Raw genomic sequence first — 18,685 nt, forward strand, 5'->3', positions numbered from 1 at the left:
GATGGAACCTCCACTGACCCAGAGCCCCGGCTGAAGCCCTCACTCACTCGCATCACAGAAGCAAAATTAGTGGCTTTGGCTGACTGGGCCACCTCTGTCCTTGCAGCTGGCCAGACCACGTGCAGAGCTGGGCAATGCAATGGGACAATTGGCCGCAAGAGAACTCTATTATTATTCATATATTACTACTGCTGCATTATTATGGATATTATTGCTAATAATATCAAGAGAGGGCAAGGTCTAGAGTATAGTTACCTCGCATTAAGTTGTCCGACACCCCTGGGTAACACAGGCCCCACACCAGCCTGAGAAGGAGCCTGAAAGACATGTGGGAAGTTGCCACCTTTATTGGGGGTGTTTGTGTGTGTGTGACAAAAAGACCCTGGTGCAGGAAAATCACCACAGGGTGAGCCCCCCACCCCCCCAAGTCTTCCAGGCCAAAGGCTGACGAGGCCGCTGCTCCAGAACGTGCTGAGCTGGACAAAAAGAGGAGGAAGCCTCTGTTGGGCAGCGAGACCCCCGGAGCTCTTTCTGATTAAGAAAACTCCTGGAGGGCTGTGAGCCACAACGTCCGAAAGGCTACCTGAGCATGGAGAATCCTGACTTCCAAGCCATTCCAGCAAGTTGCTAGTCCCTAGGACGGTGGAACCCAGCCGACCAATGGCCAGGCCATGCCAAGGAACCCAAGAGAGGCTGTGGTTGAACTAAGGGGGGTGGGAAGAGTCTGGATTTGGGGTCTTCCGGCGTATCCTCTTTCTTCCACTCGACACAAAGCGTGTGCAGAACCCGGCTGTCTTCGGTGACAGCGTGGAAGGAATCTCTCTCGACATGCTCAGGAGATGCCCCATTACTTCTGGCAGTGAAAGGCGAAGGAGAAAAGGCCCAGGCTGCCAACCCATCGGCGGAGGAGAGTCGTGGGAGTAGAAAGCCCATGCAGAGTCTTCGCAAAAGGAAAACAGTGGAAGCGCAGAACGGCCGGCCCTGAAAACGGAGGAGCGTTTCCTTTGTAAACAGGATGTGGAAGAGGAGGAGGAGGAGGAGGAGGCAGCCAAAGGGGCATCTCGCTTGGCAGCTGCCAAAACTCTGCCATGTTTTGATTCTGCAAGGCCCTCCTGGCCTCCCTCTGCAGTCTGAGGGACCCTTCGGCTGGGCGGCACCGAGTGCGAGGGACCGGGGCAGGTCTCTGCCTTCCGCTTCACCCTCCCTCTCCTGGGGCGGATTTTCTGCCAAGCGGTCACAGGAGCGAGAGAGAGTGGATCGCTTGGCACCTCTGCCCGGGAAGAGCAGGGAGAGGCACATCTTCTTCGTCTCTGGAGGTTCCTGGTTGCCCCAAAGATGCTTCTCCAAAAGGCAGCTGGACCGTCCGTGGTTTCCTTCTGTGTAGATGCTTCACTACGGCTCCAATGAAGCTTCTCGGAGGAGAAGCAGTGAAACGTCTTCAAGGAAAACCCAAGAAAGTCCAGTTGCCTCTTGGAGAAGCGCCTCTGGGCGCCTCTTCTTGATCCCCTCCAGGAAACAGGAAGCTTTGCAAAGATGGGGGTCCTCTACCTACCACCGTTCGTTTAGTGACCAAAGTTGCAACAGCACTGTAAAAAGTGACTAATGACCAGTCCTTGTTCTTACGACCACTCCAGCATCCCCATGGCCGCCTGATCCAAATCCGGGCACTTGGCCACTGGTGTGTATTTAAGGCAGTTGTGGCATCCCGGGGTCACGTGACTTTCTCAGCTGGCTTCTGACAAGCAAAGTCAATGGGGGACGCCAGATTCGCTTAACGACTGCCTGATTCGTTGAACAGCAGTGATTCACTTAACCGTGGAGCCCTGGTGGCCCAGTGGTTAGAGTGCAGCATTGCAGGCTGACTCTGCCCACTGCCAGGAGTTCGATCCTGACCGGCTCAAGGCTGACTCAGCCTCCCATCCTTCTGAGGTCGGTCAAATGAAGACCCAGATTTTGGGTCTCCTCTTGAGCAGCGGGTTGGACTAGAAGACCTCCAAGGTCCCTTCCAACGCTATTATTTTGTTTGTTAAATAACGCTGGCTCTGTAAAACGTCCCCCAGACTATTATAAAGCCCTATGGGGTGGAATATAAGGCTAAGTGCTGTACCTGTTGCTTAACAACTGTGGCAAAAAAAAGCCCCCCAAAATAAGGTTATTTAGCGTCCACACTTCTTAGCCAAGGGAAGTCTGGTCGTAAGTGGAGGACCAGTCACCCGGGCCTTTGCTCCCCCTTGGGGGAAAAGGCTCCGTGCCCGAGCGGGCACTCCAAGCAGGCTGGTCCTTGAGCCTTCCTAGGAAGCAGAGTTTGGGCAAGCAGAGAGGGCGCGCCTGGGCATAAGCAGAGGGCAGGGGGGGGCCCCCTTCAAAGCAGCCGGCAGGCCTTCTTGGGTTTGGGTGGGGCCGGGTTGAGGACAGCCCGGACGGCTTCGGTGAAGACCTCCTTGATGCCCTCCTGGTTGAGGGCCGAGCACTCCAGGTACTTGACGGCGTGGATCTGCTTGGCAAGGGCGGCGCCCTGCTGGGGGGTGACAGGCAGCTGGTTCTGTTCCTTCAACTTCTTCAGGGCCTCCGGGTTGTTGCGCAGGTCTTTCTTGGTGCCCACCAGGAGGACGGGCACGTCGGGGCAGTGGTGGCAGACCTCCGGGTACCACTTGTGCTTGACGTTCTCGTAGGAGGGTGGGCTGGCGATGGCGAAGCAGATGATGAAGACGTTGGTCTGCGGGTAGGAGAGGGTGCGCAGCCGGTCGTATTCCTCCTGGCCGGCCGTGTCCCACAAGTTCAGGTTGATGGTCCGGCCGTCGACCGTGTTCTGGGCGCTGTAGTTGTCGAAGACGGTGGGGATGTACTCGTTGGGGAAGGCGTTGGTGGTGTAGCAGATGAGCAGGCAGGTCTTGCCCACCGCCCCGTCGCCCACCACCACGCATTTGATGCTCTGCATTGCGGCGGCTCTCCGGGGCTGTCCGTCTCAGCGACCTGCGGGAGAACCAGAAAAACGGGAAACGCTGGGAAGAGGCTGGCGGAGAATACAGGGGTGGGTGTGTACAGGTAGTCCTTGATTTACAACCTTCAGTGACCATTCGCGGTTAACAAGAGCACTGAAAAAAGGCACTTGGGATCGTTTTTCACACTTACGACCGTTGCAGCAATCCCGTGATCAAAATTTGGACACTCAGCAAATGACTCATATTTATGACAATCACAGGGGCCATGTGGATTCCCTTTTGCGACCTTCTGACGATCGAAGTTGATGGGGAAGCCGGATTCACTTAGCAACCGTGTGGCTAACTCAACCACGGCAGTGATTCATTTAAGAACGGTGGCAAGGAAAGTCTCAAAATGGAGCAAAGCTCATTTAACAAATTTCTCACCTAGCAACGTAAATTTTGGCGGTCGTAAATCGAGGACTATCTGCATATATGTGAGTGACCCCATCAAATTACAGATTAACGGAAGGGACCTTATAGGTCATCTAGTCCAACCCCCCCGGCCAAGCAGGAGACCTTACACCATTTCTGACAGCCCCTCCCGACTTGCTCTGCTCTTCATCTCTGCCTCCCTGGAGGCACCAAAAATGCTCATGACCGCCATGCCCAGGGCTGCCCACTGATCTCTAGGCATCTATTCAAGGGCCTCTAGTGGCGCAACAGGCTAATGCAGCCTATTATTAACATCAACTGCTTGCAATATTGCAGGTTCAAGTCCCACCAGGCCCAAGGTTGACTCAGCCTTCCATCCTTTATAAGGTAGGTAAAATGAGGACCCAGATTGTTGGGGGGCAATAAGTTGACTTTGTATATACTATACAAATGGATGAAGACTATTGCCTGACATAGTGTAAAGCTGCCCTGAGTCTTCGGAGAAGGGCGGGATATAAATCCAAAAAAAAAAGGGGGGGTGGCCGCAAACTGTTAGACCAGCAGTGTCCAATCTTGGCAACTTTAAGACTTGTGGACTTCCAACTCCCAGAATTGGACTCCAACCCAAAGCTGGCTGGGAGATTCTGGGAATTGAAGTCCACAAGTCTTAAAAGTTGCTGGATTTGGAGACCCCAAGCTGGTCCCTGAGTTATGTTGGCTGGGGGATTCTGGGAGTTGAAGTCCCCTAGCCTTAAAAGTGGCCAAGGTTGGATAACTTGGCTTTAGACTGAGATGGCAGATCAGTTCTCGCTCAGCCTATCCAGTCCATCTTGAAAGCGGCTCTCCTGGATTTTGGACAGCGGCCTGATCCAGCTTTTCCTGGTGTGCCCACCCCAGGGACTCTTCTCAAAGCAACGGAAGATTGTGCAGCTCGATGGCAGCCCTCATAACATAACAGAATAACAGAGTTGGAAGGGACCTTGGAGGTCTTCTAGTCCAACCCCCTGCCCAGGCAGGAAACCCTACACCATTTCAGACAAATGGCTATCCAACATTTTCTTAAAAATTTCCAGTGTTGGAGCATTCACAACTTCTGCAGGCAAGTTGTTCCACTTATTAATTGTTCTGTCAGGAAATTTCTCCTTAGTTCTAGGTTGCTTCTCTCCTTGATCAGTTTCCACCCATTGCTTCTTATTCTACCCTCAGATGCTTTGGAGAAGAGCCTGACTCCCTCTTCTTTGTGGCAACCCCTGAGATATTGGAAGGCTGCTATCATGTCTCCCCTAGTCCTTCTTTTCATTAAAGTAGACATACCCAGTTCCTGCAACCGTTCTTCATATGTTTTGGCCTCCAGTCCCCTAATCATCTTTGTTGCTCTTCTCTGCACTTTCTAGAATCTCAACATCTTTTTTACATCACGGCGACCAAAACTGAATGCAATAGTCCAAGTGTGGCCTTACCAAGGCATTATAAAGTGGTATTAACACTTCACGTGATTTTGATTCTATCCCTCTGTTTATGCAGCCCAGAACTGTGTTGGCTTTTTTAGCAGCTGCCGCACACTGCTGGTTCATATCTAAATGGTTGTCCACTAGGACTCCAAGATCTCTCTCACAGTTACTACTATTGAGCAAGATACCATATATCCGGTACCTGTATATTTTGTTTTTTTGGCCTAAATGTAGAACCTTACTTTTTTCACTGTTGAATTTCATTTTGTTAGATAGCGCCCAATGTTCAATCTGTCAAGATCTTTCTGTATCTTGAGCCTATCTTCTGGAGTGTTGGCTATTCCTGCCAGCTTGGTGTCATCTGCAAATTTGATGAGTTCCCCATCTATCCCCTCGTCCAAGTCATTGATGAAGATGTTGAAGAGTACTGGGCCTAAAACAGAGCCTTGGGGTACTCCACTGCATACTTCCCTCCATGTGGATGTAGTTCCGTTGAGGACTACACGTTGAGTGCGGTTGGTCAGCCAGTTAAGAATCCATCTGGTGGTGGTGCTGTCTAACCCACATTTTTCTACTTTATCTAGTAGTAGGTTATGGTGTACTTTATCAAATGCTTTACTGAAGTCCAAGTAAATTATATCGACAGCATTCCTCTGGTCTGCTAATTTTGTCACTTTGTCAAAGAATGCAATGAGATTAGTCTGGCATGATCTGTTTTTGACAAACCCATGTTGGCTTTTGGTTATTACCTTGTTTGCTTCTAGGTGTTCGGTGATTCGTTGCTTGATTATCTTTTCCAGAATCTTCCCTGGTATCGAGATCAGGCTGATAGGTATGTAGTTTCCTGGATCTGTTTTTTTCCCTCTTTTGAAGATGGGAACTACATCAGCTCTTTTCTGATGATCAGCTCTTTTCTCCCTCCCAGCCTCCTTCCTTCAAAAGCAGCCAAATTCACGCAATCCGTTTGCAGAAAGCTTTCCTAATTGCAACAAAAAAAGAACAACGTGCAAAAGCTTTTGTCATCTTTTTCTTTCCCTGTGAATTGTCGTGGCAGGCCTTGGTGGGCGATGCGAAATCAATTTGTAAGCGTTCCCAGGAGGTGTCGTTTGTCTGAGCTGACAGTTTTACAGTAAATTGACGGTTAAAGCTTAAAGCGTAAGACTTTTACAAGCTGGGTGGAGGATGGGGGCCATCACTTTAGCTGTTCTCACATGAATTGGTGCGCTTTCAAGGTGCCACAGGACTTGTGGGAAGTGATTTATGTCTCTGGAAATGTTGGGGGGCTGATGGTTAGTTCTTGTTGGATGACTAGATACAGGGAAGGAAGGGAGGGAGAGAGAAGGAGGGAGGGAAGGAAGGGGAAGGAGGAAGGGATGGGAGGAGGGAGGGAGGGACGAACGAAGGGGATGGGAGGAGGGAGGAGGAAAGGGAGGGGAAGGAGGGAGGGAGGGAAGGAAGGGGAAGGAGGGAGGGAGGAATGAAGGGGTGGGGAGAAGGGAGGAAGGGTCAGCCAAGAAAACAAACCAAATTAAATCAACCCAGAGATCTCCTTTGAGCATCAATGACCAAGTTCAAATGACCCCACTTCCTATAAAGGATGTGAAGACGCAGCTCCCTAAGGCTGAAGCCTCTAAGGGTGGCAAAGGTGGAAGGAAGACGAAGAGGAAGAGAAACAGCAGGAAGATGGCTGGACTTAGTCACAGTAGGGATGGCAGCACCATCGGAAGACCAGAATTCACAGGATTTTATAGAGTAACAGAGTTGGAAGGGACGTTGGAGGTCTTCTAGTCAACCCCCTGCTCAAGCAGGAGACCTTATACCATTCTGGACAAATGACCGTCCAGGCTCCTTGAAAACCTCCAGTCTTGGAGCACCCACTTCTGGTGGCCAGCTGTTCCACTGGTTATGTTGTGCCTTGCCCGCCCTCCTCTCCGCAGCTGGGCCCCTCCCATCTCCTGCTATCTGAGCCAGAGTCTGATAATGAAGAGGAACGGCCTGGCATGCCTCCAGCCCCCAGCCCTGGCACCATGCCCGGACAGAATGAGCAAGCAAACCTCCCTCCTACAGCGTGTGAGCATGAAGCCAGCCACGTGCTAGAATTGCCGGTAGCAGACCAGGAGGACGGAAAGTCACAGTGGACGGATCCCCGCTTCTGGAGAATGGAGAGGCAACGTCAGCAAAAGGAAGGGAGGGGCAGGCCTGGATAACTGCTGAGTCATGGAGCCACACCCCATGGCCTATATAAAGGATCTGCTTTCTGGCATTCCTTGAGTCAGGCAAAGTCTCATCTGGTTGCTGAAGTCACGCCTTGGATTCCTGCCTGCCCTGAGAACTCTGACAGGAATTTGGCAAAGCTGCAGAAGCTTCGTGGCCACGCTTGAGACAGACTTCCCAGACCCGGCCGTCAGAGGGGGAGGGGGAGGGGGACACGACAGGTTAATTGTCCTCCCTGTTAGGAAGTTTCTCCTCAGTTCCAGGTTTCTTCTCTCCTTGATTAGTTTCCATCCGTTGCTTCTTGTCCTGCCTTCAGGGGCTTTGGAGGATAGGTGGAGCCCCTCTTCTATGTGGCAACCCCTCAAATACTGGAAGGCTGCTCTCATGTCCCCCCTGGGCCTTCTCGGTTGCCTTCAGCCAAGAGAAGTGCCAGAGTCTCTATTTCTAGGAAGAAGAGTCGGTGGGGCTTTGCTTTCCCGAACACCCCACTTGCACCAGCTCCCCATAACCCCGGGGGGGTCCACAGGCTGCTCTGGGCTGAGAGCTCAGGCTTCCCTCCCCAGTCTGTCTCTCACGGAAAGGCTGCTGAGCATGGTGGGGCCATTCCTTCCCTCTACTGGCGCTATGGGACAAGACAGCAGCAGACCTCTAGGAGGCCCATTTCTCAACAACTTCAGAAGTCCTCGATTTACAGTCTTTCATTTAGGGACTGTTCAAAGTTACAATTGGAAAAGGGGACCATTTTTCACACTAATGACCATTACAGCATCCCCACAACTCCAAATCCAACCGCTTGGAAACTGACTCGTATTTATGACGGTCGCAGTGTCCCAGGGTCACAGGATCCCCTTTTGCAACCTTCTCCCAAGCAAAGTCAATGAGGGAAGCCGGATTCCCTTAACAACCATGTGGCAAGAAAGGTCGTAAAATGGCGCAAAACTCACCCAACAACTGTCTCAATTACCAATGGAAATTTTGTGCTCAATTACAGTCGTAACTCAAGGACTACCTGTATATTTTACTAAAAGGCCAAAGTTTTGGGGAGAGGCAGCTTCTCATGGAACAAGTCGCTCTTCACAAAAACTTCTGCTTTTTATTCATTGGGAAAGTCAGAAGAGGGGCTACCAGTGACACGCTCTCATACTCAACCTTTGGGCCCCAAAGAGGGAGGGAGGGAGGACACCCCCCAGTTGCTCCCCCCACCCCCTCCCATCACATCTGCGGAGGAAGGGCCCAAGGGCGGGCGTGGTGCTCCTCCTCGCTGAGAGAAAGAAGCGGAAGTGAAGAGCAGCTTGCAGAAATCTAAACAGGAAGCCAGCCACACTGGGGCAGCTGAAGACGGCTTGGTGCCCCAGGCAGGAAATCAAAATGGAAGCCCCCCCACCACCACCACCACCACACCCATCCACCCATCATTGGCGAAGGAGGGAGCCCTCCTTGAAGCACTGGGCCCGGGGATCCTTTTCTCAGTGGTGAGAAAAGTCAGGATTTACACTTGGGCATGAAAAACCGAAGGCTTGTAGTCTATTCGGTGTAGTACAGATACCGTATATGTGGTACCTGGCTCAGTAGTAGTAACTGGGAGAGGGGTCTGGGAGTCCCAGTGGACAATCCTTTAATTATGAGCCAGCAGCTGCCAAAAAGGCCAATCCTAGGCTGCATCAACAGACAGAGAGAGTCAAGATCAAGGGAAGTGGTAACAAGGCCTTGGAAAGGCCACACTTGGAATTCTGCATCCAACTTTGTTCATCGTGATATAAAAAAGGTTGTGGAGACTCTAGAAAGAGTGCAGAGAAGAGCAACAAAGAGGATGAGGGGACTAGAGGCTAAAACATGAAGAACGGATGCAGGAACTGGGAATATCTAGTTTGATGAAAAGAAGGACTAAGGGAGGCATGATAGCAGTCTTCCAGTATTTGAGGGGCTGCCACAAAGAAGAAGGGGGGGGGTTTCCCACCTATTCTGCAAAGCACCAGCGGGCAGGACCAGAAGCAACGGGTGGAAACTAATCAAGGAGAGAAGCAACTTAGAACTAAGGAGAAATTTAACCAGTGGAACTGCTTCCCTCCAGAAGTTTGGGTCCTGCATCACTGGAGGTTTTGAAGAAGAGACTGGACAGCCCCTCGTCTGACATGCTGCAGGGTCTCCTGCTTGAGCAGAGGGTTGGACTAGAGGACCTCCAATTCTTATTCTGTAAATATAGAGAGAGGCTCTGCTCTGGACAGAAGGCGCGCTCTGCATTGAGGGTTGGGCTGCTGTCCATGCACAGAGTGACCTGGGGCTAGAGAGCTCCCCCCCCCCCCGTGTCCCTCCAGGCAGTTAGGAGCCACCTTTTCAGGGCTGATGGCCATGGGAGGACTCGGCTTTTACGGTCTGCTCTCCATTACTATTTCCTATACAGGGAGTCCTTGACTTACAACCACAACGGAGACCAGAATTCCTGCTGCTAAGCAAGGTGGTGGTTAAGAGAGTCGTGCCCACATTTCGTCGCCATTTGAGGAGACGTCGGTGCGCTTTGAATTGTGCTCGTCTGTCCGAAATCAATCCATGATTCAGAACAAACAAGAGGCACCGATTGGCATCCCATCAAAAGGCACCGAAAGGCCGGTGCTCAGACAGATGAACACAACTCAAAGCTCACTGACGACGTCTCCTCGAATGGTGACGAAATGGTTGCACGGAACTCAAACCATAAGTCCGGTCCTAAATCCTTTTTTCAGTGCCATTGTAATTTCATCCGGTCACTAAATGAATGGTTGTAAGTCGAGGACTACTTACACCCCGATATTGCAAGGGGGGCCAGCGTCCAGTTGGATTGAGGTGATGTAAATTTCATCAATTAACCAATTTAATAGTGCCTGATGCCCCGCTGACTCGTTTTCAGTTTGAACCTGACCTCCTCCCTGTGACTCAGTGTCCCCAGATGCCATGGAGGGGGGGAGGGCAGATCTTCCTGCCACCTGCCAGCACTCGATCCCTGGCAGATCCCAATTCCTTCTAGGGTGGGCTCTGGAGGAGCCCCCTTCCCCATAAAGGCCTGCCTGCTCCAGGCCAGAGCAGAGCCTTCCTTTCTCCAAATCTCCAGGGCCGGCCAAAGTCTCAGCCCAACGCCTCACCATCCCTTCCTCTTCCTGTGCAGGGAGCTCATGACTCCCGACTTCTTCCCGGGTGGTGCAGCCAAGAGGCGCTTTTGCAATGCACGTGCAGGACCCTCCCCCCCACCCCCAGGAGGCCCTGCCCGAGTCTGCTTCCGGAGTGGCTCAGAGTCTCTTGCCCAACTTCACCAACAGTGCCGGCTTCTCTGAATGCTTAGCAGAAATGAGGCCGGAGCCCAGAGTGGCCAAGCCAGGCTGCTTCCAATATCTCTGCAAGTTTGGGGGTCTCACAGAGAACCCCTAGAAGAATCCTTGGCAGGAATAGAAGAGAACATTGTAGCTCAGGAGTGAACTGTGGGGTCCTTGGTGCCCTCTGAGCTGGGCTGGTTTTTGGCAGACCCAACTAGGTAATCTCATCAGTGCTATAAGGGAGGAAGGGTTATGGATAGGAGGAGAAGGTCCTTGGTGCTCTCTGGGGTTGGCTATTTTCTTGCAAAAGTTTCATGACCCAGCTAAGTAACACCATCAATGCTTGAAGGAAGTGGGGTTTGGTTTCTCCCTTCTAGCACGGTTGATGTTACCTAGTTGGGTCATGAAATGTCTGTAAGAAAACAATCTCAAAGAGAGGAGAAGGAGGAAGAGGAAGATCCTTGGTGCGCTCTGAGGTTGGTTGTTTTCTTGCAGACATTTCATGACCCAGCTCGGTAACATCAATGCTGTAAAGGAGAAACCAAACCTCCTCCCTTCCAGCACTGATGATATCACCTATTTGGGTCATGAAATGTCTGCATGAAAATAATCAAGCTCAGAGATCAACAAGCTTCCCCAGATCCTTTCATGAGCTCTGAAGGGGTGGCACAGCCGGCCCAGGGTGAAGGTGGAGGCTTTCGAAGGTGCTGAACACCAATGCTGGTGGAATGATGGGTTGGACTAGATGAGCTCAGGCAACCCATGGCAGAAGGCCTGTTGTGGGGAGAGGGTGTGAACGAGGGTCCCTGAAAAAGTGCTGCAATTCTCAATTCTGGGATCCCCGCCTGCCTTTAGGGCGGTTCCTCCTCTGCCCCCTCCCCCTTACGCAAAGGCTGCAGCTATGTGCAAATGCTATGCAAAGGGGGCCGAGCCCCACACACACAAACGCCTTTGTCTTCCCTTGCCAGGAACCTGAGTCATCAGGATCTGTTTGACATGGCGCAAGACGAACAGCCCCTTCTCTCTTGCCACACCTTTGGGGCCACGCAAATGTGGTGGCTACGCAGCTTCCCCTCCCGGAGTGGCAGAGGCCAGCTCTTCTCCGGACTGATTGGCAGTTTCTGGGTTCCAAGCTCAGCCTATCACTGATGATGTTACCTAGTTGGGTCATGAAACGTCCCCAAGACAAGAGCCCAGGGCAGGGAGCACCAACGAGGCCACAGCCTCCTCCTCCTCCTCCTCCCCCTTTCAGCGTGATTGTTTTCCTGCAGACCTTTCATGACCCAACTAGGAAACATCATCAGTGCTAGAAGGGAGGGGTCTTGCTCTCTCAACAACCTAACCAAAGAAAGACCAAGAACACCCCCTCCCAACACTGACAGGGCAACCCATTCGTATATCAGCAGAGAGCAAATCCCACTCCCTTCAGCACTGATGATGTTCCCCAGTCAGGTAATTAAATGTTTGCAAGAAAATAGCCAAGCTCAGACAGCACCGAGGACCCCACAATCTTCCTCCTCCTCGGACCCAATTCTCCTGGCAAGCCCAAGGGGAGAACTTGGCAGGAGGCCTCCTGAGCCTGGGGAAGGAGACCCCCAAAGCTGCTCGGGACTAATCCAGGTGCCCAGCCACCTTTTTCAGGCAGAGAGAGGGGGGGGGGTGTCCCCTGGGCCTTTCCCCGATAACCACAGACATTCTCCCCCCCCACATGTCAAACAGGAGCCAGTAAGTCTGGGGCCAAAACCCACCAGGGTCTTTTTTCCCTTCATTGCACAGAGGAAAGTCGTTTGGTCTTGTGCTGAATCATCCCCTCCTTTCTGCCTCTTAAACACTGCAATTACTTTGGGATCCCGAGCACAACCTTTGACCTTCAGGTGGCACCCCTCAAAGCATGGACAGCTGCCCCAATCCTTGACCATCCGCTCCCACAGCCAAACACAGCGCTCAGACTCTGAGCAAAGGGGGATCCGGGCGGTTTTTGGCCCCAAGAAATCTGAGTTGCTAAAGGCAACCAAACCAGTCAAGACCCCGTTTTGTTCCCATGGGGGCAGCCCTGGGGGTGCCTGAATGCACTGGGCATCCCCCCCCAAAGCCCCTTCCCTCCCCAGGAGAAGGATGCTACCCTAAGTTATAACCGAGGATTTACAAACCATTTACAGAGCCCAGAGCCCCCAGGGCCCAAATCTGCAAGACTCCATTATGGGGGAGCTGGGGGGGGGAAGGGAACGTGCGTGGGGCCAGCCAGGGACACAAAGCTGTCCCCCCCCGACCCCCCTGTGCTGGAATTCCCATATCAAGCAGCTCTTTGGGCTGCTGACATCCAAGGCTTGGAAGTCACAAGCAGCAGTCTTCGTTCTCTTCCCAGTTTAGCTAGAATCAGGACGGGCCATTTGAGGCTGGGATAAATGCGGGCCTCGGGTTCAGGAGTTAGGATGGAAGGAGGATCCTGCCAGGCGGGGGCTTCCTGAAGGAGGAGGAGAACAAAAGGAGGAGGAAGAGGAGAAGGAAGAAAGGAGGAGATGAGGAAGAAAGGAGAAAAAGAGAGGAGGAAAGGAGAGGTGGAGGATGGAGAGGAGGAGGCAGCCGAGGGCCTTCAGGACAGAGAAGGTCACTCCATCCTGATAATGACATCAGCTCTTTTTATGGCTTTCGTTGACAGAGAATCCGGCTGTTTTGCTGGATATTGATCTGTTTTACAGGACCTTTTAAAAACGAAGCAGGGCCGGGTATACACAAAGCGAGCGGGAGCAGGGAAAGTGGCTTGCAAGTCACAGCGGGAAACGCCACAAATGTTCTTGGTGAAGAGATACAGGTAGACCTCGACTTACAACAGTTCATTTAGTGACCATTCAAAGTGACGATGGCACTGAAAAAACTGACATGGGATCGTTTTCACACTTATGTCTGTTGCAGGAATCCCAGGGTCACGGGATCCAAATTCAGAAGCGTGGGAACTGACTCATATTTATGACGGTCGCAGTATCCCGGGGTCATATGATCCCTTTTTGTGACCTTCTGACAAGCAGTCAGTGAGGAAGGGAGATTCGCTTAACAACCATGTTACTAATTGAACAACTGTGTTACACAGTTAACAACTGTGGCAAAAAAGACCCTAAAACAATCCACTAACGGTGCCATCCAAGAGGGGTCCATTTTCCCAAGCTGGGAAGCCATTTGTCAGAAATGGTGTAGTAGGGTCTCCTGCTCGAGCAGGGGGTTGGACTAGATGACCTGCAAGGTCCCTTCCAACTCTGATAATCTGTAATCTGAAGCCTGGAATCCCAGCTGAAGAGCCCTTTGCAGGAGGGGTGAGCTGAGCCAGATTGCTAACTAACCAAGGCTGGTTTTGCAACTCACTGGTCTGTTGTGTCCCCCCCTCCAACTTGACCCCAGGCCTTTTGGCACTCTGAGTCTGCAGGGAATTTTGCTGGTTGACTGAGAGGACACATTGGGGAGATAGGCTGGATATGGCAACTGGGGATGGATGGGGGCAGAAAAGAGGGGCCCCACATGAGTTACATGAGAGGAGGGGGGCATCTCTTTCTCTCTGGATTGGCACTACAGAAAACCATACCAGTCTCATCTCAGTGGTCTGTCCCACATCGCAGGCATTGTGACAACTCTACAGCGGTGCAATGGAGTAGGTTAATATATCATGCATCAATTCTGAGCAGAACAAGAACAGAATAACAGAGGTGGAAGGGACCTTGGAGGTCCTCTAGTCTAACCCCTGCCCAAGCAGGAGACTCTACACCATTTCTGACATGTGGCAGTCCAGTCTCTTCTTGAAAGCCTCCAGGGATGAAGCTCCCACAACTTCCGAAGGCAACTTCTGTTCCATGGGTTGATTGTCCTCCCTGTCAGAAAATTCCTCCTTATTTCCAGGTTGAATCTCTCCTTGGTCAGTTTCCATCCATTATCCCTTGTCTGGCCTTCGGGTGCTTTGGAGAATAGCTTGACCCCCTTCCTCCTCTCTGTAGCAGCCCCTCAAATATTGGAAGGCTGCTATCCTGTCTCCCCTGGTCCTTCTCTTCACTAGACTAGACCTGCCCAGTTCCTGCAACCGTTCATCGCATGTTTTAGCCTCCAGTCCCCTCATCATCATTGTTGCTCTTCTTTGCACTCTTTCAATGATACCACTAGCCCACCCACCCACAAACACTGGAGAGAGATTCTCAGAAGGGACCCCCCCCATCTTTGTGGGATACTGCAAGGGACCCCAGGACTTTGATTCCTCCCTGGGTGAGGCAGGCGTGAAGCAAACGGGCAGCCATGAGAACCTGTCTCCCAAGCAGGAGGAAGGAGGCCCCTCCAGACAGTGGGTCTCAGCTATGGGGAAGTCCAGAAAAGGAACTTCGGGCTTTGACAGGCAGCCTCCCCAAAGAGGGATGGAAAACGCAACTCAGCATTTTCAGTTTGTGGCGGGGGGGGGGTTGTGAAGGGAGGATGTCTTAGGAAAAGGCAAAGGTTAGCCAGCATCTAGCCAGCATGGTTAAACGGGGAGGGAAACCTCCCACATTCTGTGAGACTCTGCTGCCCATCCTCCTTCAGGGGCCCAGGAAGAGCTAAAGGGCACCATCCACACTGGGAAATGGAGGGGGGCTGGGAGGAAGGCACCAGCCTAGATGTGACCCCCCCTTGCCCCCAATTTCCCTATATGGGAACAGAGTAATATGGAAACGGAGAGGTGGGGGCACCTTTTTGTCTGAAATGGAACAGGATCTCCTGCTTGAGCAGGGGGTTAGACTAGAAGACCTCCAAGGTTCCTTCCAACTCTGTTATGCTGTAGCTTTCCCCCCTCCCCAATTGCTTCCAGCTGCTGGGGGGGGGCGCTTTCTGAAGTCCAAAGCTGCTCCACTAAAGCAGCATCCCTGCAAGCGGGTCCCTCCCCCCAATATCCCTCAGCCCCATCAGATCCTGTATCATGGGAGGATGACCAGATTTTGGGCGCCTTTGGGATTTGAGAGTCCTAATTCAACTCCTGCTCCGGTCGAAAGAGGCGGCCTCCCTCCCCTCTGAATCTCACCTCCCGGCTTGGCCTCCCACCTGCCATTGCCAGCCCGCCCAAGAAAGGGGCTCTTCCACCGCGGCTCCACCCTCGGCCCCCCTCGTTCTGCCGGGAAAGAGCGAGTCCGGAGGCGGAAGGGGACCCTCAAAGGAAAGAGGCGCAACCTTTGTATTTACGCCCCAAATAAAGGTGGGTAAGGGCGTCGCTTTGGAGCAGGAATCGAGCCTCCCTGCGCCAGGCCAGTCTACCGCAACTCAAGTGGGGAGGACGGACGGAGGGGGCTTTCAGTGCCCGGCTGCCTTCCTCATCCGAGCGGCTCCAAAGGCGGGCGGTGGGCGATCCCGGGGGCGCCAAGTCCGGGGCCGCCTAAGCCACGATTGGGCTCCAACGGGGTTAGATTCAGAGCTCAGAATGAAGCGGCTTCTCCGGGAGAAGCAAAGCGCCCCGGCGACCCTCCGCCAAGGACGGGCGCGCATGAAGGGGGCCGGTGTCCTCCGGGACCCCCCCCCCTTTCTGAGCCGGTGGAAAGCGGCCCCTTCAAGGGCGGCCGGGGAGGGGGGGGAGCCACGATGGAGGGCCCTGACGGCCACCTCCCTCCACCGCCTGTCCTTAGGAGCCCGGGCCAAGGAGGCGCAGCTGCTGCGCTGGCCGGGCCGGCAGGCGCGCTCGGCTCCGTCCCCGCCCGGGGCGCCAGGCAGGAGGCGGGCGCGGGGGTCCCGGCCGGCCTGCGGGGGCAGCGCGGCGGGCGAGGCGAGACCCACCTGGGCTCATGGCGAGCGAGCGAGCGGGCGGGCGGCGGCAGCGATGCTCCCGGGCGGCGCGCAAGAGGAAGTGTGCGCGGCCGGAGGAAGTGCGCGAGGCGGGGCGCCCCACCGACGGGGAACTTTCCCGCCGCCTCCGCCCCGGGCAGGGAGGGAAGGAAGGAGGGGAGCTACCGGGCTCGGGGCGGAACGGCGGCAGGCGGAGACGCCCCGCCACCCGGCCCCGTCTTGGCTTCGGGGCTCCCGGGATTCTATGCCCCACGGGCTGGGCTGGGCTGGGCTGGGCTGGGTGAGCCAAAGTCTCTGCCGCCTCCAGAGAAGTTGCCCCCCCATCCCTTAAAAGCAAGGCAAGCCAAGCGGGGCTGCTGCCCGCCTTGCCCCGTCGGGGTCTCTGGAAGGAGGCGGGGGAACGGATCGCGCCTCCTTCCCTCCCTCCGCCTGGCTGGGGCGCAAGGAGCAGCCTCCCCGCTCTGCAGGCCAAGGCTGGGGAAGCGGCGCGTCCCTTCCCTCCCGCCGCGCGGCCCGGCCCGGCTCTGTTGGGGGTTAGACTAGATGACCTCCAAGGTCGCTTCCAACTCTGTTAATCTGTTATTCCGCACGCTGCTGGCCTTTCCTCTTCCCGGGGCTTTCGGCCTTTGCAGGGGGCTTACGTTGTTTGCGTTGCCGCCGGCTTCGTGACGGGCGGCTCCAGTCTAGCGACTGCTTTGCCGGCACGAGGCACAGACGCCCCGCCAGCGCAGAGAAGCCTCGCCTGCAGGGCGCTATCCCGAGCCTTCAGCTGGGGGTCCCCGAATCGAGGAGCCCCGCTTCCTACGGGAGGCGCCTGCAGAGCTAGTCATTTGGCCTCCCCCCGACACACTTAGTCCTGCTGCAGGGATTTCCCAGCCTCAGCACTTTCGAAGCCCCACATCTTATAGGGCCAGGCTACCTGTAGGGCTGCTTTTCCCTAAGGACGTGGGCCAGACCTATCTGGCCAGAGAGGGTGGGCACATTCCTAGTCCCTTCCCCTAAATATTGCCATCTGATGGGAGCTGGGAAGGTGCCTTTTCCGTGGCAGTCCCCGCCCCATAGACCACTTCTCCCCACCCCGTCCCCAAGTTCGGCCTCTTCCTTTAAGGCCTTAAAGACGGGGCTTTCCCCCAAGTGCTGGGAGATGACCAGAGGTTGGAACCTTAGCAGTGATGGGTGCCAAGTGTTTGTTGGTTTTCATGTTTTATGCTTTAACTGGTTGTGTTTTATAGTTTTGAAAATAATTTTATATGTCTTTTAATCTTTGCTTGGGAGCCGTCCAGGGTTTATTTTATTTATTTAGTTTGTCAAACATGTAAAAGATAAGAGGTGTAAGAAATATAAACAAAAATATGAACATAGTAAATGGGTACAAATAAATGGAGAGGGTGGTGTGGGTTGGCCGAAAGATGGGCAGTTACGGAAATGTTTTAAAAACAAAAAAATGTGAGACTTTAGAAAGTGTACAGAGAGGAGCAACAAAGATGATAAAAGGTTTGGAGGGGAAAGCATAGGAAGAATGGTTGGTAGGAACTGGGTATGTGTAGTCTAATGAAGATAAGGGGGAGGGATGACATGATAGCAGTTTTCCAGTATTTGACAGGCTGCCCCAAAGAAGAGGGGGGTCAACCGTGTTGCTTACACAGGTAGATCACCTCCAGGCGATTCCTTGAAATACCTGTTCAGCTCTTTCTTGGAAATATTCTGCAACACGTCATCGACCTGCAAAGCTGTAAAAACGTACACATCGCCCTTGTTTTTCTTTGGAGATACGTTTTTTCCCTCGTTAACAAAATACATCTTTAAAACCTTTCATTTCTCAAGCAAGCCGCCGCCAGGGCTGCAAGAAGCCTGCGACGACTGGGGCAAGACGGGAGCCCGGCCGGCCGGATTGCAGCGGGGGGCGAAGGGAAGCTCCAGGCCGGGGAAGGGCAGTGAAGGAGAGCAACTAACATTTGGAGCAAAGCAGCCGAAAGGCAGCTCCGGGACTTCCTTATTCCGAGCCACCATCACGCGGGGCGGGTCCTCCGTGGGGTTTTCCCCGGCAGAGGGGAAAGAAAAGCGGCGTTCTTTTCGCGCCGCCGGACGGCGCCTGGAAAGCCCATTTTTGCTCCAGGTTTTTTTGCATGCATGCTCAACTTTGACAACTTCAACTCCCAGAATTTCCCAGCCAGCTTTGGGGAATTCTGAGAGTTGAAATCCACAAGTCTTAAAGTTGCCGAAGTTGGATACTCGCGTTGTACGGACTTTAATAGTGGGAAATTCGGTTAATTTAGGAAAGAAGGCCGGGCAGGGAGGGGAGAACGGCGTGTGTGTTTCCCCATCCGTCCATTCAGCCCCTAACTAGTCCAGCCTACGTGCCCACAGGCTGTGCGCATCGTGCGAAGCTTACGACGCGCGTCCAAGCGCTCCTTGAGAAGGAAGGAGGAGGAGGAGGAGGAGGGAGCCGCGATCGGCGGAACAGGAGCCGGAGATTCCCACGCCGGAGGGCTCCGCACAGGCATCTCCACGTGCGTCCGCGCCTCGACTCCTTCCGCCGCTAGGGGCCGCTGCCGGCCTGGCGCTCTCTCTCCGCGCCCGAGCCGTGTGGTGATTGGCCGGC

The 18,685-nt window shown here is 53.7% G+C and overlaps 1 protein-coding gene across 4 annotated transcripts; it reads right to left on the reverse strand.

Moving 5' to 3' along the window:
* Window positions 1-332: 332 nt before the first annotated feature.
* On the reverse strand, window positions 333-16,879 carry RHOG (ras homolog family member G). Of its 4 annotated transcripts, none has more exons than XM_058185300.1 (3): window positions 16,725-16,879; window positions 5,557-5,786; window positions 333-2,973 (listed from the first exon to the last, which is right to left on the reverse strand). In XM_058185300.1, the coding sequence occupies exon 3, from the start codon at window positions 2,936-2,938 to the stop codon at window positions 2,363-2,365; it is 576 nt and encodes a 191-aa protein (XP_058041283.1). In that variant the 5' UTR covers window positions 2,939-2,973; window positions 5,557-5,786; window positions 16,725-16,879; the 3' UTR covers window positions 333-2,362. The 4 variants fall into 4 exon arrangements, with proteins under 4 accessions (XP_058041283.1, XP_058041282.1, XP_058041285.1 ...); XM_058185299.1 differs by lacking the exon at window positions 16,725-16,879 and adding an exon at window positions 16,075-16,281; XM_058185302.1 differs by lacking the exons at window positions 5,557-5,786; window positions 16,725-16,879 and adding an exon at window positions 16,075-16,288.
* Between the last annotated feature and the right edge of the window lie 1,806 nt (window positions 16,880-18,685).

This window comes from Ahaetulla prasina, chromosome 5, assembly GCF_028640845.1.
Source record: "Ahaetulla prasina isolate Xishuangbanna chromosome 5, ASM2864084v1, whole genome shotgun sequence".
Taxonomy (NCBI): Eukaryota; Metazoa; Chordata; class Lepidosauria; order Squamata; family Colubridae; genus Ahaetulla; species Ahaetulla prasina.

What these genes read in the sequence shown, in the direction of transcription:
- RHOG (XM_058185300.1), bottom strand. Translation starts at nt 2,938, where the DNA reads ATGCAGAGCATCAAATGCGTGGTGGTGGGCGACGGGGCGGTGGGCAAG.